Source organism: Dendrobates tinctorius, unplaced genomic scaffold (assembly GCF_039654945.1).
Source record: "Dendrobates tinctorius isolate UK_male_01 unplaced genomic scaffold, ASM3965494v1 ptg000250l, whole genome shotgun sequence".
Lineage (NCBI taxonomy): Eukaryota > Metazoa > Chordata > Amphibia > Anura > Dendrobatidae > Dendrobates > Dendrobates tinctorius.
The window spans coordinates 16,906,176-16,928,996 of record NW_027361917.1 but is presented as its reverse complement, the minus strand read 5'-3'; the positions used below and the strand labels follow the sequence as shown (position 1 = coordinate 16,928,996).

Below are 22,821 nucleotides of genomic sequence, written 5' to 3'. Positions count from 1 at the left end.
AGAAAATCTACAATATCAAAAACTCTCCAAAAGGGAAGTTGATTCTAAATTTGTTTTGACAGTATTTGTAAGCCAAAACCAGGAATGGATGAAATACAGAAGTGGTGACGTGTTTGCATTATATTATTCCTGCGATTGTTTCACTCTTGGTTTTGGCTTCCAATTACCGATGTAATGGACCAACCAAATGCTGAAAGTGTGAACGTGGCCTTGGCCTCCTGTTTTGGCCTTGGCCTCCTGTTTTGGCCTTGGCCTCCTGTTTTATATTTCGGGTTTGCTGGCTGCTGCTTCTTTGCCCCACATGTTGACCATTTTTGTTTGATCACCAGTTCATCCTTGTCATATAGACACTGTGGATCCAAATTCAGCTTCCCATAACGATACACGTGAATAGTAGCTTTTATTTTTTTTGTTAATTTATGCATCTGTGCAAATTGGGAAACGATCCATTAACGGATCTACAATAATAATTTGTAATGGTAATCTAGCTAATAAGAATGCATCAATATTTTATGTAATGATCATATGTTGTTCTATTGAAATCATACATAGTGTATATATGAACATATTAATTTCTAGTTTGTTTTTTTTTGCATATATTTAATTTAATTTTTGTTAATGCACAGGTGGGATCTCTGTACCTGAGATACGAAGCAGCTGTCAGTTTACCAAATTTGCAGTTGCCCAGGAGCCATGTTACCAATCCGCATTTACCAGCGTCACCATTCAGCAAACCAGAATGTCCAGCAGCTTCTTCGGCAGATGTGAGTTGTGCTGATTCTTTACCCTATTGTTATTATTGGACTGTCCATAACCTATATTTACTACCCCTTCATGATTATTGGGGTGATTAGTGGTTTGTTTGTTTTTTTTTCTTTTTTTTTTTTCTTCCTACTTTCCTTTTTTTGCAGTTGTGTGTCGTTAGAAATGTTGCGCAGTTTGGCTTTTACATGCTTTGTTTCCTTACAAATTGCTGGTTATGTTAAGTGAGACTCCATCAGAATCTCGTTCTGAAGCGGAGCTTGTAGCCCTTTTTATCTGTCCTTTTATGAACTCTTCTGAGCTGATTGATGACCATAGACTACATCAAAGTTGAGCTGAACTTTGTGATAATAAATCTGTACAGAGGAGCTCAGAAAAAGGCAGAAAAAATACTTACAAACTCCCTGTCAGAAGATGATGACCGACAAATTTTTAGTTAAAGAGGTATTCCCATCTCCAAAATCCTATCCCAATATGTAGTAGGTATAATAATATTGGCAAATCCAAATTAGAAGCGTTGGATAGTTCTTCAGATTCGCTATGATTGCGTGCATTGCGTTGCAGTAGCTTAGATATCCGTGGTTACGACCACTCATAAAGTGACAGTTAATTGCTAGTGGTCGTAACCATGGATACCTAAGCTACTAAAACGCCCTTCACATGAAGTAAGCAATATAGCGAATCAGAAGAACTATACTACATTTCTAATTGTAGGAGTTTTCTAATATTATTATTGCACCTACTAAATATTGAGAGAGGATATTTGAGATAGGAATACGCTTTTATAGGGGTTTTCAGGTTTTGGAAAACCTACGTCCACTGGCTGTAGTTTGTTGGGAAAAGACAAACTGTGCTTTACTTGCTCTCCAGAGTCCAGTGCTGACTCTCTTCTATAATTCCCGATATCTGTTGTCTGCAGCCTGCAGCTCTGATGTCATATGAGCAGATAACAGACATTGGGAGACAAAACAAAGAAACAAAGAGCCTGTAAAGTGCAAATTTTTTTTTTTTTTTTTTTTTTTTTATGAAACCCAAGTGAAAAAATGTCCCCCTATGGGCTACATATTCCTTCACATAATTTTGTAATGGCATGGTAAGATTTCCTGCATTAGGCTAGTTTCACATTAGCGCTTTTGAGCGCAGCGACGGCCTGTGCACGGCCACCGCTAAGCCCCACCCCCTGCCGCGCCTCCGCCGGTAGCTCTGTCTACCGGCGCATGACGCTGCATGCATCCTGCGTCCCCTATCTTTATCACTGGGGGCGCAGGCCGTGCGCAGTATGCGTTTGGCGGCGCATGCGCCTTTTTGACGGTGGGCCGAGCGCAACAAAACTGCAGCAGGTTGCGTTTGGCGCAGGTCGGCGCACCGTCAAAAGGACGCATGCGCCGCCAAACGCATACTGCGCACGGCCTGCGCCCCAAGTGATAAAGATAGGGGACGCATGCAGCGTCATGCACCGGTAGGCGGAGGCGCGGCAGGGGGCGGGGCTTAGCGGCGGCCGTGCGCAGGCCGTCGCTGCGCTCAAAAGCGCTAATGTGAAACTAGCCTTACTCCGTTCTGTAACATGGAGAACAGCGACGCTACTGCCTGCATTTATATGCTGACAATGGAGAGAGGTTGGTACGCCACTTCAGTGAATGCATCCGTTTCCATAACTTATTACACAAATTGAAAACCGTATTAAAGGGCACCAGTTATATTGTATGAGCTCTGTACTTTTATCTGTCTGGTCCTTGGTTGTTGCTGCATTTGCTTTGCACCTTTTTTTTTTTTTTTTTTTTTTTTTTTCTCTGTTGCTGCTTTCTTACATTTTTTACTTCTAAACCTTGTTCTTGACAAGCGACTTTCCATACCATGATGAATAAGTTGGGGTTTGCAAAGTTGTTGTAGAGGATCTGCAGAATATTTCCATCAGTACAATCCTTCTTGTCATTGAGGATGATGCATGTACATCTTAGTTACGCACCTTTTATTCCGGTGTACCTCAATTACAGTTGTTTTCCTAAAATCACAGATTTTACCTATACCTAGAATAAGGTGTAACTTGTTGATCGCAGGCGATCTGGCCTCTAAAAGAACGGGACTCCTGAACTTGCCTTGAATAGATTGGAGGTGAGCTTGTTTGGTCTCTCCGCCATTCGTTGTCACTGGGACTACTTGATATAACTGGTGTACTCTACTTTCTCGGGCTGTTCAATAGAGAATGAATGGAGCGGCGATCGAGCATGTGAACCACACCTCTTTTCATTTAAGACAGGTTCAAGGATCCTGTTTTAAGGATCAGAGGAGATTGCTGCAGTCAGATACCCAGATATCAGAAATGTATCACCTATCATATGCATAGGGGATAATTTGCAATTTTTGGAAAATCCCAGGTTATTTGGGCATTTAGACTTAACAATAAAAATGCAGTATACATGATCCATAATGGTAAATAGTATTTGTCACCAGGTTTATATTTCCTAATCTGGGGGCAGTCTAAGAGAAAGGCAGAGAACCCGGTTTCCAGTGCTGTTGCTGTTTTAGCTGCTGCAGCTCTGCTAGTCTTCTGGATGGCTGAGCGCTGTATAACCACGCCCACATTGTCAGCCTTCCATGTGCACTGTCTATAGACAGCTGCCAATCAGTTGTGGGGGGTGGAGATGGCTACTAGTGATGAGTGTGTTTGTGCTTGTTATTCAAGTTTTACGAGGTGTTCTCCGTATTTGGATGTGCTCAGAAATTGTTTCAGTCTCCGCAGCTGCATGATTTGCGGCTGCTAGACAGCCTGAATACATGCAGGGATTGCCTGTTTGTTAGGGAATTCCCCCATGTATTCAGTCTGCCTAGCAGCCGCAAATCATAATCTCCGAGCACATCCAAATACTGGGAGAACACCCGAGCATGCTCGTAAAACTCGAGTAACAAGCACACCCGCTATTGGCTACAACTCGCCAATTATGAGGCGTACATAGCGGGAGCCTATCGAACAGACAAGCAGAGCTGCAGCAGGTAAGAGGTTTTTTTTTTATCAAATATATAGAAAGAAGCCTAATAAATTAAGTAAATGACGCAGCGCTGGAATCCGTGTCTATGCTGCTTTTTTTTATGCTACATGTTGAGCTGGAGAGGAGTGGGTTATGTCTGCGCTGCCGCCGGTGCATAGATGGGTCAAATAATGTCTGTAAAGTGCTGTGGAATTAATGGCGCTATATAAATGAGTAAAATAAATAAGAGATGTATAGAAAGGAGGTTTATTTGTCAACACGTTTCGAAGTGGAACACTTCTTCATCAGGACAAACCACAAGAATCTTGTGGTTTGTCCTGATAAAATGTCCCACTTTGAAACGCATTGACAAGCCGCCATTCTACGCACTTTTTATTTTGGCTCATCTATGCACCGTCGGCAGCGCAGATCTTGCCCACTCCTCTCAAGCTCAACATGTTCCTTATTCTGGGGAAGTACAACAGCCTTTTCATGTCTAAAGGGGTTGTGACTTCACAACCTCATCAGGTGAGCATTTCTTCTGATTGTTCCCCTTAAGACTCCATTGAGCTCCTTGTTTTCCCAATTTCTGTTTTGCTTTTTTCAGGGCTGTGGAGTTGGTAAGTCAAACCTCAGACTCCTCAGTTTCCATGACACCGACTCCATCTTCGACTCCTTGACTCTGACTCCCTCATACCAGGTCTATGGAGTCGGTAAGCCAAACCTCCGACTCCAACTCCTCAATTTCCATGACTCCGACTCCACAGCCCCGTTTTTTTTATGCTACTTTCCGATGGGGCAGCACCAACCTGGTGACGGTTTCTCTTAATATTCGGAGATTCACAAGTCTTCTGAGAAGGCCATGTCTCTGTGCTTCCTCTTGTCTCCCAGGCCTCTGCCTTTGGCTGTGATTATACTGTGTATGATGCAGCGCAGTTTTCTTTAGCTCATGTCTGGTGATTTTATTATTGTAATGCTGGATATTACGGTTCCATTTACCACTCGGCTCCTGGTATTTCCTTGTCTCATGACAGCGACGCAATAATACCCATCTTCTTGTAGACGTTCGCCCTAACAGGAGTTGACACGTTGTTACCGTTACTCGCGGTTCTTGCTCTTGAGCGGTTGCAGTCTGGATTAGACAATAACAAATCACATAGCAACTGTTCTGTGGAAGGGAAATCAGGAATCCGCGCTGACCGGCTGCACATTGCATCACTTACGTAGAAGATGGAGTGTCCTTGTAGGAAATCACAATGCCGCATGTCATGGACTGATGTTTTCATTCTTATAAATGCAAAGCGGGGCCACAGTAGTCTCCGTTGTTGCTCGTATTGAGCCTTTTATATGATGTCTGATAGATGACGTTTCATTGAGTGCATAATAACTAAAAATATGTGCCTCCGAATATTCACATCCCGTGACGTGGGGCATTACTGCCTCCTACTGGTTACATTAAGCAGTTTCTACAGAGAAAACTGTCCACTGGAGTTGTGTTGCGTTCCAATGTGCCAAAGTCTTTCATGCAGTAGGTTACAACTATATTACATTTTTTTTCTCTATTTTCTCAACAAAAACTGTTTCAATTATGAGAGTCATAAGTTGGTTATTACTGGAATACAGAATAAGCTCAGACAAGCATATGGGGGGAAATGATTTCACGTCCACTTGTGGTGTGTAATCTGCGTGGTAGCTCACCTCCATCTTCTCCCACCTGGCTAAGCGTTAGTGATCTATCCACTTTAAATTACCCTGCACTTCACATGTAGAGAAGCAAACATCCGTCATCAGGTTTCACAAATAGAAGCCGCGTTCTTTTGTTTAATAAATCTGTTAACCCTGCTAAGACTGGTGTAATTACTATGAAAATCCATAAAAGTTTAACTCAAGGTCCGCCCACCTAGCCTAATTGGCAGCTCATCAGCATGACTCCTGCATGCTGCTGCTCAGATCTCACACTGCTCAGTGCAAGCTGCAGCTGTCAATCCAGCTAATGGGCTGAGATTGAATACACTTGGACCTGTGAGCGACTTTAATTCTACAACTGGATTAATGAAAAGCTTATCTCGCTATAGAGCCATTCGCCTATGGATTTTTCCGAGCAAGTACACCAGTTTCGCCAGGTAAAAGAGACCTATTTAATATTATATGGCATTTGTATTGTGAAATCTACTGTGAGTATAATAAGTTGTTTAATTGGGTTGTTAGATATTGATGAAATATTCTTAGGATAGATCTCCAATATCAGATCGGCAAGGGTCCGAGACCCACCTATCCCACAATCATCTGTTAAAGGATTCAGAAGTGAATGGAGCTGTGGTGTAGTGACTCTGTGCCGTGTGCACATCCAAGAGCTACATATTGGTGATTAGTGGGGGTGCCAGATGTCGGCCCACCAGCAGTGTGATATTGATGCCCTATCCTAAGAGTAGACCATCAATATCACAAGTGCCCTAACCCTTTTAATTAATCTCTACTCATTTAATTTGCTCTTTTATACATATTTTTTTGTGTATATTTTACTCCTTTTTAATATGTATTCATTCCATTTATCCTAAGTTGTTAGCGGCCATGTTACATAAGGTGATATTTTTCATCTTTCCTTTTAGAAAAAAAACAAAAACCAAAGCTGTTAATGGCCGTCTCGCAAATGCATTTCTTATGTGTAAACAGCATTAGACTCTTGGAAACCCCGCTGTTACAATCTGCCACTGCAAGAGTTTAGCATCTGGAGATCTTGGAGAAAATTAGTTTTTTCAAGTATAAAACATTTCCTTTTATTTTTTTCAATTGCGAGAATAAATGATTTCCTAGTTGTTTTGCTGTTTATTTCCTATTTAAGCAAAGTAGTCAAAACCTTGTACCCATAGCGAAGTTTGGAAAACCTCGTCCCGCTACATGGCCGGGCCGTGTGCAGACCTGCATACATAAGGATGAAGCAGAAGGATGTATTAGCCAAAGGACCAGCTGACTGAACAGATGCAATGCCGGAGGAGGCAGCACAAACTGAACAAGCAGGCAGCTGTAAATGAGTGAACCTGTGTCGAAATGTTAACATAGTGTTTAATCAGTGGCACATGAAGGTACTGAATAAAAAATGGATCCTTGCGTGTCCTTTCAAAACACACTTTAAGGGCACTCTGAAGATAAAATAAGATCAGATTGTGCAGCTGCTGCAACTCCATTTTCATGCAAAAACAGACGTGATTTTCCATTGCCTTTTTTATGGCGTGACTCCAAATAAAGGGGTATTCTCAAGTTGTCTCTTACTTCCTGATCTTGGCATGGTGGGTTCTCTTCCCTGTTTGATAGTTCTGGTGCATATCAAAGCTGTAGTATTAGTAGAACTATAAAGCTCAACACAAGTTCTGCTGTAACACATTTGTACACTTCTCATTGTATTTTCACAAACGGGTAACATGGCATTTGAACATGTACACCTGGGGATTGTGATTCTTACAGGACTGATAAGAGCTTTGTCAGGAGCTGAGGTGGAGGTAGTTGAGCAGATAACCGCTATATCGAAATCAAAGGGCTGGCGAGAGGTGGCTGGTATGCCGAGAGTTAACTCTGCTCCTGGTATGTAACAACTGCGCACAATTAACCTGGGTCTGGTGGTCTTCAGAGCAAGCTGTACACCATTTAAGATAAAAGTTGTCATTGTAGGAGATTGAAAGCTTATATTAAAAATGTCACTTGTAAGCTATATTATTTTCATGTGGTCTAATTACAACAATTTAATAAATGAAGAACACCCCTTCAAGGGATTCTCCCAATTCAGCAAGGAATCATAGGGTAGGTTCAATCAATGGAACCCACTGATCCTGAGAATTGGGCTCTAAAATGCATGATTAAAATAGTGCGGTCACCACGCATGCTGCTCACCCCACCATCTATTGTCTGCCAGGTGCCAGAGATATTGGTACACAAATTGTAAGGGCCCTTCTAAATTTCTTGCAATCACAAAACTCCTTGTTGGAAAATGTTTGATTATGCAAAAAAGATCATCAAAACCACCTCCCTGCCACACCGTCTGGCCTTAACCTTACACAAGCTGTACTGGACTACGTGGTCTTGGCACAGTTTACCACTGGTTTCCATTTGTTTCACCTGTGAAACCTGCTCTGCTAGAGAGCATGACAGATTGCAGCAAACCAGGTGTCTTGCTAAATTTTCTCCCAAATTAGGTTATTTACCTTAACTTACGTAGCGCTCACTGGCATCCCAACCAGGCAAAGATTATTGACAATCTTTTATTTCAGCAAGCAATCATTTTGTTTTACATAGCACATGAATAGTCTCAAGATTTTAAAAAAAATGATAGTTATGACATGAAAGATTTCAGCATCAATAATAATTACCGAGTTATTGTAGCATCACCCTTCGCATCGGGGGACCTCGATCAGCGGGAAGGGGTTTTCCTCGGTCAGCATCACAGACTAAGTGCGTCCACTTGAATCGTCTGGAAAGTCCCTACCCGCTGAGGAGGTCAGTACTTTTTATAATATTAATTGGAATGATCACGCACTGACATGCGCAGTAACTTGTTTTTTTTTTCACATTCCTCCTTTATCTCAGTTGGTTTGGTTCTCACATTCCTCCCTTCCAACTCCCACAACAATGCCTGAGCAGGTGGTTGCTTTTCACATTCCTGAGTGTGTGCTCTCCTCATGGTAGGAAAAGTTCAGATTCCGGTCACAATCCATAGTATCCAAATGGATGTTTCAATGTACTGCAATCACTACCTTGTTGACTGGATGCCTATCTATACCAGTCTCTCACTCATGCATATCCCATTTGTATCACACCAGGTATGATGGTTTTTTAAATTTTTTTATTCTTTAAACCACTCTGTATCGCAAACCAATATCAATATCGATTGACAAGGATACTGAACAATAACAACATCAAGAAATATTATGATTGACCATATCAATATATCACACAACAACAATATCCCTATATAGATTCTAGAGGGCGGTCAGCAAAGAAAGCGCACCAATAAAGGTGTTCAAAAAGAAATTTACACCCAGAATCAAATTAAAAGAATAAAACTGGTAAAACAATTAGCAAAATAAGCAAATCACCACAATATTCCACAAAGGGTTATTAGTTCCTTAGGCTGATGGCCATTTCCATAATGTCATGCTTACCAGAAAGAAACCCTTCATCTAGTGCCTCCTCGTTATGCCTTTAGAAATCTGAGGTTTATTGCCTTCTGATTGCCAGTTTGTAGACGGAAGGAGTGGCACGGGTGACCCCTTTTGGAGATGCTTGGCATATAACCAGACCCAGTTTTATACATTTTTATTTTCACTGCTTTATGAGATGACATTGATTTGAAAGGAAATGAATTGTGTATTCGGACAATGTGATCAACTCTTCGTTTTTGTTTTATGTAACAAGGGCCATAGAGTCTGTAAGCCAAATCACCAACTCGGACTCTTCAATTTCCCTGACTTCCAACTCCAACTTTGACCCCACGGCACTACCTTACTATGGAGCATGTGCATAAAGTGCAGCACAGATTCATCTCCACTAAAAGCCCAGATCCTTAGATCCAGAACAGAACTGACATTTATAGGACAGTTCATAACTTTCCCAAATTATTACACATCCTGCACTGAACTACTGAACCCAACTTAGTGTATATATATATATATTTTTTTTGTTGCATAAATCACAGTAAAATAGGACTCCCATCTTCATATGCCCTAAAGGCCATGGACACCATCTTGGTCAATTGCTTCCTAAAGCAACAATGGAAGCATTCAGCTTGTGCACACTTTACATCTTCACGAAAACAAGTTGCCAGCAAAGCAATCTGCCCCAAATGATACATCTCTATGGGCCCCATGCAGACGTGGGGATCTCGGTCTGATCTGGGACTGCAATGTATGGATTGGCCGTGGCTTTCCTGACAGGAACATGACAGCCTCATGGATTTTTTTTTTGAGGCTGTCACACTCTGGTTGGGAGAGCCGCAGGCCACACCGAGCATTAGTGGGCCATGTCTGGACTGATGTGCACAGATGTCTGCAGGATCTAGAAAAGGCATATAGATTTCCAGTCTCCAGTGCAGACCTTCTGGATACCTCTTGGTAGAACATGACACCCCCAATCTCCTCTTTCTTCGGGCTCCTTACCTTTTCCAGCATAATGGTTTGCTACACTTCTTCAATAGGCGGTCTTTTTCCCAGTTTAAGGGCTCATTCAGGTGTCTGTTTTTCTCATACAATTTCTGTCCGTGTTTGTCAAGGAACTCTTACCTAGTCCGTGGGGATGTTCATATGTCTGTGTATCTTTGCGGGCAGAGTGGTCTGCACAAAATCACCGAGACGTGTCTAATATCGACCTGAATTCTGAATCAAACTTGCCCCATCCGTGTGCTGTGTGTTTTTCACAAATTGTTCGATATGAGAAGTTCATGAAACGCTAATACCCAGCTCTGCTGGTAGTAATTGACATATTGATGAAACTGATATATATATATATATATATATATATATATATATATATATATATATATATATATATATATAATGACTCAAACGTGAAGGTTTTTTTTCCTCTTCGCCACTACAGCACCCACTGAGAGAGGGGATCCGCCCCCGGAACAGGAAACCTACAGAGAGATAAATGGGGCGGTCCCCCTCGCTCCCTCAGTTTGGTTTCCTGTTCCTGGAAAGGAACCCACAGAAGAGGAGTGTGTTTCCCCCCCCCCCCCCCCCCCCCAGAGCTGGTAATGCAGGTGAGGCCGGAGGTGACAGCGGTGCCAAGGCTCACTAGGGGAGAGGGACATGGCTATACCCCCCCCCCCCCCGAGGGGGCAGGCGCATTACAAGTACCATATGGGGCATACTGGGCCGTGCGCCCCCCCCCCGAGGCAGAAGAGCTCGAGCGCCGTGCTGAGCAGCGCCACCGGGATTCATACCTGCGGCAGGGGTTAATGGAGAAGGACCCTGTGGATGGCGGGACGCAGATGCGCGGTGAGCATCGCCGGCCGCATCACTATTCACGGTGACCGAGCGTTCCCCCAGGTGAGGCAACCCGGAAGTGGTTGAAGACTTCCGGGGTCAGGACAGGAGGCAGAGACCGCGGGACAGCGCATGCGCAGTAGAAAAAAAAAAAAAGATGGTGGACGAAAAAAAAAAAAAAAAGAGGAAGAGGAGCAGCTATAGCAAGGCTTTAAAAGGAAGCCGCAGACACAGCTCTAGTGCGCAGTCATGTCGTCCTTAGATGACCCAGCTTCGCTCCCGTTAGGTCAGCCAGTGGAATCCCCACATGGCAGTAGACAGAGCAGTGCTACAAGGAGAAGCAGTAGCACCAGGAAAAGTGGCAGCTCCAGGAAGGAATCTAGTGGACCTCCCAGGCAAGATGAGCCCTTAGAGAAAAAACGCAAGGAGAAGAAGTTGTCCCATGCCTCGCCTCAGCCTGGGTCGCGGACACCGCAGCCGGTAGTTTACTGACGAAACTCACGGGTGAGTGTTTTTTGGTCAGAATAAATGATTGATGGCCTTCTCTTTCTGGTCCATACCCCTTTAGGCTAAAAGAACGGAGAAGGCGAAACATAGAGAATGTGCCTTATGTTCTCAGCCCCTCCCAGACGGCCACCCTAAGAGATTATGCCAATCCTGTATTGAAGAGGCCTTACAGGAGGAATCCTCACGGAAAAAGGAGGATATCCGGGCAATGATAAGAGAGGAGCTATGGGCCTTAGGCGGTTCCAGTAGTTTGGGGGGGTCACTCCTCAGTGAGAGAAATATGTTCGCCAAGAGGAGGAGTTTCGCTGGCGTCAAAGTCGCCGTCAGAAACTGGGGATCTAGATTCCGATAAGTCCCAGGAATACCTGACCTCAGAGGACGAGGACCAGACGTGTTTCCCCACGGACAGTGTCAGTAATTTAGTGAAGTCTGTCCGAAATACTATGGGGTTGCCAGAGAGTAAGGACCCCAAGACCCCTCAAGACATAATGTTTGCAGGCATCTCCTGTAGGAAAGTCCGGGCATTCCCAGTGGTCCCAGCTGTAAAAGAGCTAGTGAAAAGGGAGTGGGAGAAACAAGGTCAGAGAACGTTTCTCCCCTTAACGTCAAAGCGCAAGTATCCCTTTGACGATGAGGATTTAACAGCCTGGTCAAGAGCCCCCAAAGTGGATGCGGCAGTGGCCTCTACCTCTCGTAGATCCTCCTTGCCAGTAGAGGATTCGGGAACTTTGGCTGATTCTTTGGATCGTAAAACCGATACATTCCTTAAAATATTGTGGGAAGCATGTACGGCAGCCTTTAAGCCCGCAATAGCAGCCACGTGCACGGCAAGATCAATGTTGGTGTGGCTGAATGACTTGGAGGACAATATTAAAAAATGGAGTAGCTAGGAATAGACTCCTTTCCTCTATGCCCCTCATTAAGGGAGCAGCGGCCTTCCTCTCCGACTCCTCCGCGGACTCCCTCCGGTTATCGGCTAGAGCGGCAGGACTGACCAATGCAGGCAGGCGGGCCTTATGGTTGAAGGGGTGGAAAGGAGACACACAAACAAAGACTAGACTGTGTGCTATACCCTGCCAGGGTAAGTACCTGTTTGGCACGGAACTGGATGAGATTTTGACAAAAGCGGGGGAGAGGAAGAAGGGTTTCCCTAACCCGTATGTTCCGTTCAACAGGAGGGCCTACAGGAAGCCGCCGTTTGGTAAAAAGAAGGACTTTAGGCCCCAGGACTGCTGGGGAAATAAAGACCCCAAGCAAAGGGGCAACCTATTCGGGAAACGTCCTTTCAGGGGAGACGGGTCCCGATAAAACCATTACACCGGTAGGTGGCAGGCTATTAAAATTCAGCCGCCAATGGGAGAAGGTGACATCAAACCCATGGGCCATAAATATTGTGTCATCAGGCCTAAGATTAGAATTTGTTCGGCATCCACCGAACTCCTTCCTATTGACTTCTATGAAGTCCGGGACACAGCAGGAAGCACTGGAGATGGAGATTGCAGTACTGCTAACTAAACAGGTCCTGGTAGAGGTCCCAGGGGACGAAGTAGGAATGGGCTTTTATTCTCCTCTATTTTTAGTCCCAAAACCAGATGGCTCCTTTAGGACCATAATAAATTTAAAAAAGCTTAATACCTTCTTAAAACTGAGGTCGTTTAAAATGGAGTCGATAAAGTCTGCAATAAAGCTTTTGTTCCCCAGGTGTTATATGGCAGTCTTGGACCTAAAGGACGCCTATTACCATCTCCCCATATATCGTGGGCACCAGAGGTTCCTGCGGGTAGCAGTCTGGTTCAGAGGTCGGATTCAGCATTTCCAGTTTGCGGCAATGCCATTCGGACTATCCATGGCTCCTCGGGTATTTACAAAATTGATGCTGGAGGTTATGTCGTATGTAAGGCTGAATGACACACTAGTGGTCCCTTACTTGGACGACCTACTCATAGTAGGAAAGTCTGTTTCACAGTGCGAAGCCAGAATATCTAAGATTATCTCATCCCTGAGAACACTAGGCTGGCTAATTAACTGGGAGAAGTCCAGGCTAGAACCAGTAACCTGTCAGAGGTTCCTAGGCCTGCAAGTGGACTCCGTAGCTGAGGAATGCTTTCTGCCACACGCCAAAGTGATAGCCATAATCAATAAGATACGGAATACTATAGAAAGACCTGTAATATCATTGAGACGGGGTATGTCCTTGCTGGGATCCTTAATATCGTGTATTCCAGCGGTGCAATGGTCCCAGTTCCACTCCAGAGAACTACAGTGGGCTATTCTGCAGGAAACAGACTGCAGGGGCGGTTGGAGGGGAAGATGTCCCTATCGCCCGAGGTGGTTGAATCCCTAAGATGGTGGTTAAATCCTTCCAATTTATCGAAGGGAGTGCAATGGTGGGTGACTCCCTCCAAAATACTCACCACGGATGCCAGCCCCTTGGGTTGGGGGGCCCATCTAGAGGAGCACATGGTACAAGGCTGGTGGCGTAATGATGAAATAGAGACCTCCTCTAATGTAAAGGAGCTAACAGCAATTTTCTATGCGATATCTCATTTTCTCCCGCAGTTAAGGGGCGCCCACGTAAGAATCCAGACAATACCACCGCAGTGGCCTATATAAACCGGCAAGGAGGCACGCGGTCAGTGCCACTGATGTCTATTGCGGGAAAGATCCTGGAGATGGCCGAGGTACATCTTCTTTCCTTGTCAGCACTCCATATAAGAGGAGTAGTCAACTCCCGAGCAGACTATCTCAGTCGCCAAGCCCTATATCAGGGCGAGTGGGTCCTCAGCAGGCACGTCTTCGAAATGATAGCGTCAGAATGGGGCACACCAGAGAGAGACCTATTCGCGACCAGAGCCAACAGGCGCGTAAGAAGGTTTGCTTCACTCTACAGGTCAGACAACCCAGACATTCTAGATGCCCTCCAAGCACCCTGGACATTCCAGCTAGCCTATGCCTTCCCTCCAATGGTTCTACTACCAACAGTAGTCAGGAAGATAAGACAGGAGAGGGCGAGGGTCATCTTGATAGCCCCGTTTTGGCCAAAAAGACCGTGGTTTTCATGGCTGAGAGCCATGTCAGTAACCGACCCGTGGATCCTGCCGCTGCACCAGAATCTTCTCTCGCAGGGACCCTGCTACCATCCACAGGCCAAAGCCCTGCACCTAGCGGCCTAGAATTTGAAAGGGAGCAACTGAAGCAGAAAGGTTTCTCAAAGAACCTAAACAATACCCTGCTGCAAAGTAGGAAGGAATCCACAACAAAAATATATGCTAAAGTGTGGAAAAAGTTCCTGGCCTTTCACCCAGCAAAACTAGCCGGGGAAGTACCTATTACGGCCATTCTAGAGTTTCTGCAAAAAGGACGAGAATTAAGGCTCTCGGTAAGCACTCTAAAGGTCCACGTGTCAGCCTTAGGAGCCCTATTTAACTATAACGTGGCGGCAAATAGATGGGTGACCCATTTCATCTCAGCTTGTCAACGCTCGGAACCGGTGCATATTCCTCAGCTACCAGCATGGAACCTTACTCTAGTTTTGGATGCTTTCACTCAGGCACCATTTCAACCCATAAGCTCGGCATCAGTGAAGTGCCTCTCGTTAAAAACTGCTACGCTAGTAGCCTTAGTATCGGCTAGAAGAGTGAGTGATCTTCACGCTCTATCAGTGGACCCTCCGTTCCTGTCAATAACACGAGACAGTCTGATTTTAAAGACAGACCCGTCCTACCTTCCAAAACGGGCAACTAAATTTCATAGATCTCAGGAGATATACCTACCTTCCTTCCATGAGAACCCGTCAACACAAGACGAGGTGAAATATCACACTTTAGATGTGAAAAGAGCAGTGCTAGCCTACCTAGATAGGACCATTCCCTGGAGGCAGAGTAGGTCTCTTTTTGTCTCCTTCCAGGGTAGCAGGAAGGGGTCTGCAGTTACATCAGGCACGATATCCAGATGGATTAGAGATGCGATCACAATGGCATATTTGGCAAAAGGAGAAGACCCTCCACTGGGGAATAAGGCGCACTCTACTAGAGCCATATCATCCTCCTGGGCCGAGAGGGCGAACGTCCCAATCGAACAAATATGTAAGGCTGCAACCTGGTCTTCTCCGTCTACCTTTTATAGTCACTATAGACTAGATTTGTCCTCTACCGAGGATCTAACCTTCGGTAGATCAGTCCTTAACACGGTGTGCCCTCCCAAGTGATTATCTCTGGAAATCTCTCAGTGGGTGCTGTCGTGGCGAAGAGGAAAAACCGGATTACTTACCGGTAATACTCTTTTGCAGAGTCCACGACAGCACCCGCTCACTTCCCTCCCGTATTAATTTTGCACACATGGGTCTCCTTGGTGGTGGAGATTATGAGTTAAGTTAGATATGTGATTAAACTTAGTAAGCATAAGAAGCTACATAGGGGTAAGATAGATGAATCGCCCAAACAATTTGACTAAAACATGTATGGCGGTTCCTCCGTTGTTCTCGGTAACACAAACTGAGGGAGCGAGGGGGACCGCCCCATTTATCTCTCTGTAGGTTTCCTGTTCCGGGGGCAGATCCCCTCTCTCAGTGGGTGCTGTCGTGGACTCTACAAAAGAGTATTACCGGTAAGTAATCAGTTTTTTTTTTTTGTTTTTTTTTTTGTGCATTCATGAAAAATCCCTGACATCTGAACGATCCTTGGGCCAAATGCTCTGCCACACTTCTAATTTCCCAGTAGAACAACCTATGTGTAAAAGAATACATGGGTCATCTTGGTAGAGAATTGGGAGAGAGAAAAGAAATGGAATCACACTAAAGCAGTCTTTTCATTTATTCAGCATTTTTATTTATTTATTTTTTTGTATATTAGTGGCAGAAACAAATGCAGGCACTGATCCTATAGATTTTTACAGGATGGGTCCCATTTATCCAGGGCATCAGATTGGTTTTATAGTCGGATAATGCAGTGTTAGGGAATCTGACACCTATTTTTTGGGCTATGAGATGTGGCCACCGCCATCAGGGACTTATCTACAGCATATGAGTTATATTATACTTACCCAGGGGTGTTCCGGTTTGGGTACGGAGGGTGAATGGGTCGGCACCTCCCATCTTGAAGCGATGACGTCCTCTTCTTTGTTTCCCGGCGCAGGTGCACTGCTCTGCCCTGTTGAGGGCAGAGCAGAGTAGGCGCCGGAAGAGGTCCAGCCCCTCAGTGAGTATAATATAATTCATTTTTCTTATCTTTCAGGTTACATCGGGGGCTTATCTACAGCATTACGGAACGCTGTAGATAAGCCCCTGATGGCGGAGGCCACATCTCATTGCCCAAAAAATAGGTGACAGATTCCCTTTAAAGTGAATCAGTCACCAAGTTTATGATTATCCCATCTGAGAGCATGATGTATGGGGCAGAGACCCTGATTCCAGCGATGTGATCACTTTTACTGGGTGCTGCAGTTTTATTTAGAGTGTCTGCTGCAGATCTTCCAGTTCTCTGAATGCTGAGCCCTGTATAACCCCGCCCACATCAGTGATTGGCATCTTTCTGTGTACACTGTGCATAGGCAGGCAGATAGCCAGTCATCTGTGGTGGGGATGTGGTTGGACTCCCTAGCGGCAGACCAAGGAGTCATCTCGTGACGATCTCTTGTTGATAAAACACTGATTTTATTAAAAAAAACAAAACTGCATTGAGCAGCCCTACATCTTGCTGTTCCAGATTAGCAAAAATCTGGTGACCGATTCCCTTTAATAACCTGTCTATGTACACTAGACCGGAGCACTTCGGGTCACTTTTTTTTTTTTTTTTTTTTTTTTTTTTTCCTTTTGCCTTTGCAAAAATTTTGCAAGCTACCGAGCATTGCATGTCCTACAAATCTCCCTACTTGGTGGTCTGCAAAAGGAGAAACACTACCCCAAGACCTCCCATACAGCCCACCAGTTCCTGTCCACTGACGACTGTCTGGAAAATCAGGCTGTGGGGCAACGCAAACATTTGTGTTCTGAAGCAGGATTCCACCATTTTATCCACTAAGCACTATATTAAACTAGTATTATATGGACCAGTTCTGCATGACCTGTTTGAAAAGTTTTTTTGTTTTTTTTTCATCCAGTAAACCCCTTTGTGTTAATGCACAATAGAAACTATTAATATAGTATATTGTCTCTTTAAAGGCAATGTGACATCAAAAAATTCAACAGTTGAAAAATTTAAATTATTAATGTTTGGGAAAAAAACTTTTTTACAGAATAAAACATGAAAAATAATTTAAACACTCGTGATTTAAACACAGACACCTGAAAGATGCGTTACTCAAGTCTGCGTTCCGAGCACAACAGCGTGTAAATAAATACAGGGTATAACAGTACATGCCATTTTGTATTAAAAATAATTTATTGTATATCAGAAATTATTAGTATAAAAATTGCAGCACACTCCCTTTAAACTTTGTCTAACAGACCTACGGGCACGTGAATGGTGTTTTGTGTCAGATCTATTAGGCTGACTCTCACAGTCGGTGTCCACTATTACGGCACAATTTGGTTTACATTTCTCCTAAACCTTACTCTTCAATAAAAGCTTTCCCAGATCCCCCACTAAGGCGCTTTCTCAGTTTGCGGCAGAAAACAGCAGAGATGTTTACAGACACAGTAAATGAAGCTGTAGCTTGTAAGCATGTGTGTAAAAACTCCAGGCAGTGTATTTCAAGGTAAGATATAGAAGATACAAAACCTTTTGAAATATGGATGTCTTGAGTATTACAGCATCAAAGGAAGTGGAGTTTCATGGAAAGAAATATAGAAAATGTAAACTTTATTCTCTCAGAAAGCTTTCTTTGGTTTTCAGTGTTGGCAACTTTATAGAAAACAAGTCAGAAATGCAGGTAAAGCAAGGAATTTGTAGGCTTAAGACAGTCAGTAATGTTAAGTTGCATTTAGGTAGTTTCCTAAATATGGCTGCGGAGGGAGAGTGAGACTGCCAGTGGAGACTGGGGCTGCTGAAGGAGAGAGCGGGACGGCCAGTGGAGACTGGGGCTGCTGAGGGAGAGAGCGGGACGGCCAGTGGAGACTGGGGCTGCTGAGGGAGAGAGCGGGACGGCCAGTGGAGACTGGGGCTGCTGAGGGAGAGAGCGGGACAGCCAGTGGAGACTGGGGCTGCTGAGGGAGAGAGCGGGACGGCCAGTGGAGACTGGGGCTGCTGAGGGAGAGAGCGGGATGGCCAGTGGAGACTGGGGCTGCTGAGGGAGAGAGCGGGACGGCCAGTGGAGACTGGGGCTGCTGAGGGAGAGAGCGGGACGGCCAGTGGAGACTGGGGCTGCTGAGGGAGAGAGCGGGACGGCCAGTGGAGACTGGGGCTGCTGAGGGAGAGAGCGGGACGGCCAGTGGAGACTGGGGCTGCTGAGGGAGAGAGCGGGACGGCCAGTGGAGACTGGGGCTGCTGAGGGAGAGAGCGGGACGGCCAGTGGAGACTGGGGCTGCTGAGGGAGAGAGCGGGACGGCCAGTGGAGACTGGGGCTGCTGAGGGAGAGAGCGGGACGGCCAGTGGAGACTGGGGCTGCTGAGGGAGAGAGCGGGACGGCCAGTGGAGACTGGGGCTGCTGAGGGAGAGAGCGGGACGGCCAGTGGAGGCTGGGGCTGCTGAGGGAGAGAGCGGGACGGCCAGTGGAGACTGGGGCTGCTGAGGGAGAGAGCGGGACGGCCAGTGGAGACTGGGGCTGCTGAGGGAGAGAGCGGGACGGCCAGTGGAGACTGGGGCTGCTGAGGGAGAGAGCGGGACGGCCAGTGGAGACTGGGGCTGCTGAGGGAGAGAGCGGGACGGCCAGTGGAGACTGGGGCTGCTGAGGGAGAGAGCGGGACGGCCAGTGGAGACTGGGGCTGCTGAGGGAGAGAGCGGGACGGCCAGTGGAGACTGGGGCTGCTGAGGGAGAGAGCGGGACGGCCAGTGGAGACTGGGGCTGCTGAGGGAGAGAGCGGGACGGCCAGTGGAGACTGGGGCTGCTGAGGGAGAGAGTGGGGACGGCCAGTGGAGACTGGGGATGCGGAGGGAGAGAGCGGGACGGCCAGTGGAGACTGGGGCTGCTGAGGGAGAGAGTGGGGACGGCCAGTGGAGACTGGGGATGCGGAGGGAGAGAGCGGGACGGCCAGTGGAGACTGGGGCTGCTGAGGGAGAGAGTGGGGACGGCCAGTGTAGACTGGGGATGCGGAGGGAGAGATCCGGACGGTGGATGGAGAGCGGGCTGCTGATGAGAATGCGGGACATTGGGTGGAGAGCTGGGCTTCGGAGGGAGAGAGCGGGATAGCGAGTGGAGAGCAGGGCTGCGGAGGGAGAGAGGGGGACGGCAGTTACTATGCCCGGAAAACGCCAGGCTCTTCAGATAGTATTATTTAGTGTGTGTGTGTATCAATCATTTTTTAATATATTGGAGCATGTTTGTCCGTACCATCAAACTCTTAAACAGCCTTGAAGGGTTCCTATCAACTCCAAAAGTGATCTTCCCTGCAAATATAGTGATAATCTGCAGACTATTAGGTGTTGAAAGATAGCCTGGAGGCCAGTGCTGGAGTCTGAGTCTGTGTCCATTTTGAAGGCGTCTGACTTAGTATAAAATGGGCTGACTTCAACTCCTAAAATATATTATAAATTGGGCTCAGTGCACGATGTGCTGAATATTTTTTCATAATAATTTGGGAAAGTTATGAAATGTCCTATAAATGTCAGTTCTGTACCTGATCTAAGGATCTGGCCTTTTAGTGGAGATGAATCTGTGCTGCACTTTATGTCCATGCTCAGTAGTGAAGCTCCTCTACAGATCAGAGGAAAAAGGCATTGATGAGGAATGCCCGCAGCCCTGCACTCCTCTCAGAACTGTTAGGCTACAGTCATATATTAAAGTTTGGGCACCCCTATTAATGTTAACCTTTTTTCTTTATAACAATTTTGGTTTTTGCAACAGCTATTTCAGTTTCATATATCTAATAACTGATGGACTCAGTTATATTTCTGGATTCAAATGAGGTTTATTGCACTAACAGAAAATGTGCAATCTGCCTTTAAACAAAATTTGACCGGTGCAAAATTATGGGCACCTCAACATAAAAGTGACATTAATATTTCGTAGATCCTCCTTTTGCAAAAATAACAGACTCTAGTCGCTTCCTGTAGCTATTAATGAGATCCTGGATGAAGGTATTTGTGACCATTCCTGTTTACAAAACAATTCCAGTTCAGTTAAGTTTGATGGTATGTATGTGCACACACTGCGGATTCTGCTGCGGTTCTGTAGTGTTTTTGGCCCTGCGGAACTGCAGCAGTTCCGCAGACATGGTACAGTACCATGTTACCATGTAACCCTATGGGTTTTAGGCCTATTTCACACTTCTGTTTTTGACCATCAGTCAAAATCCGCCGTTTTGCAAAAAAACGGATCCGCCATTTTTTTTTACGGATTCGTTTTTTTTCCCCATTGATTTGCATTACCGGCGGATCTTGACGGATGGCCATCCGTCGTATCGGTTTTTTTTTGCGGATCCGATTTTTTTGCGTCCGCCGACATGCCCGGACGGACCATGCAACATTTTTTTTTTTGGCTGCAGGATCTGCATTTTATAGTGCGCATGCCCGGAGGAATGAAGTCAGCCGGAAATTTAACCCTAATAAAGTAGTAAACAGGACTAAGGCAAGTACGTAGCTAGATTATTGTATCATGGTAATGAAGCCTTATGTTACCAGTTTACTACAGTAAATTTATTGCTTAGGCCTCTTTCACACATCCGTCTGTCACCATCAGTCAAAATCCGCCGTTTTGGTGCGCATGCCCGGAGGAATTCACTCAGCCAGAAATTTAACCCTAAACTCGGTTCTGGCAGCTGAAAAAAAATTCTCCCTCTCCCTCTCCAGGCACGGTTTCCTTTAAATTTATGCCTTATCCGGATCCGTCAAAATAACGGTCCGGTAACACCCGTTTGTTTCAATCCGCCAACTGATCCGTTTTCCGCCATTTTCCCGGAATTCGACTGAGGTAAAAAACGGATGTGTGAAACAGGCCTTAAGGTACTGTCACACTTAGCGATGTACCAGCGATTCCGACCAGCGATATGACGCGGTCAGGATCGCTGGTACATCGCTAAGTGGTCGCTAGTGAGCTGCCACACAGGCAGATCTCACCAGCGACATCGCTGGGGTCGGGGGTCGCTACTTACCTGTCACACCAGGCGATCTTGCGTCCTCCTGCCCGGCTCCACGCGCCGCTCGTCTCTCCACAGGAAGCGCCGCAGGAAGCTGACGACAAGAAACAGTCCTGGACGTTCTCGCACGATCAGCGATAACCAGCGGGGGAGCCGGTCGTAGGTAAGTATCAGACACAGCGATATCGCTATAACGTCACAAGTTACAGCGACATTGCTAGCGATATCGCTTAGTGTGACAGGCCCTTTAAACATGAGCCATGTATGTGGGAGTCTGACTGGGAGTTTGGCTTTCTGACTCCACAGCCCTGTTGGCGGCAAAATGTTGTAATGTACAGTCATCACTGTGATGACGCTGTAATACTGATTACATTACTACCTTTGATGAAGAAATCTGCTTTGTTGTTCTTCTTTAATCACTGTTTCAAGTTTCCTGATAATTTAGATTTTGGCGCACAAGGGCCAGACTGTGCATTGGGTCTTCTCCTCCCTGGCTACGCTTACCCCACATTTCTGCCTGCCTTCAGTCTTAGATTAACAGGTCACTGTTGAGATTTCAGAGATTAGAGGCGGTCACAGGGGTCTTCAGTGATATATAGTTTATTTTTACTATTCGATGCCTGCTATGCTATATACAATCCAGGGAGAAGATTAAGGTACAGTTCCAGGAATTGATGCGGGAGACTCTTGCGAGTTTCTCACATCACACTCGCAAGTGTGACCCCCGGCTTAAGCCTGAATGCAGTAAGTGTGTGGACCTGTGTGTGGTCCTGCACTCTTAGCAGATGTAGGCAAAGTGGAAAGTTTGGCAGATTCTTCAAGCTCAGCATTTGAGTTTGCGGGTGGTCTGGACTGGGAAGTGCACGCCCCTTAAAGAATCAGGCAAGGCACAAAGTGGTGTGCTCCCCCGTGTTGTCGAGTGGGTGTTGCCCCGTTGCGTCCCCTTTTCTGCCCACTTTGTCAGAACTGGGCGAAACTGAACATGGCTCAACAATGTTGTGACTTTTGAAAGCAATTTCTGTGTTCGCTTTGATGAATTGGAGCCGTAATTTCCCACCCTTCCTTTGATATGCATCCTAATTTTTCTAAGAGTGATTGTGATTTTTTTTTTTTGTCTCCGTGAGAATGCGCAGTCTGTAACTAGTCGCCATTTATTCGGTGGGTTTCATCAAGGTATGGCTCGCTTTCTTCATAGTCATCGTCAGTCATAAAATTATTTATATTGTCAGATGTACAGATATCAGAACAGCACAAATAAGTCCAAACTGTAAGTAAATTGCATGTTGTTTGCAAGTACAGGACATTGCAGACGAGGTACCAGAAGGCTCCTTGTATTGTCACACAATTACGTTGTGCTTTCCTCATTCTCCTAGAATGTCGCACATCCAGAATATAATGGCTTCCTTAGGTGTTTGCTCTGGCACGGGGCCCTGCATCTCTG

At 45.7% G+C, this 22,821-nt stretch overlaps 1 protein-coding gene across 2 annotated transcripts in view; it reads left to right on the top strand.

Annotated features, from left to right (window-relative positions):
* The window catches only part of MRPS5 (mitochondrial ribosomal protein S5), a 122,526-nt gene that overhangs the window by 39,697 nt on the left and 60,008 nt on the right, over positions 1-22,821 (top strand). For both annotated transcript variants that reach the window (XM_073557500.1, XM_073557501.1), the window contains exon 2: positions 627-764. In XM_073557500.1, the coding sequence (XP_073413601.1) occupies positions 627-764 (138 nt within the window). The remainder of the gene's footprint in view (positions 1-626; positions 765-22,821) is intronic.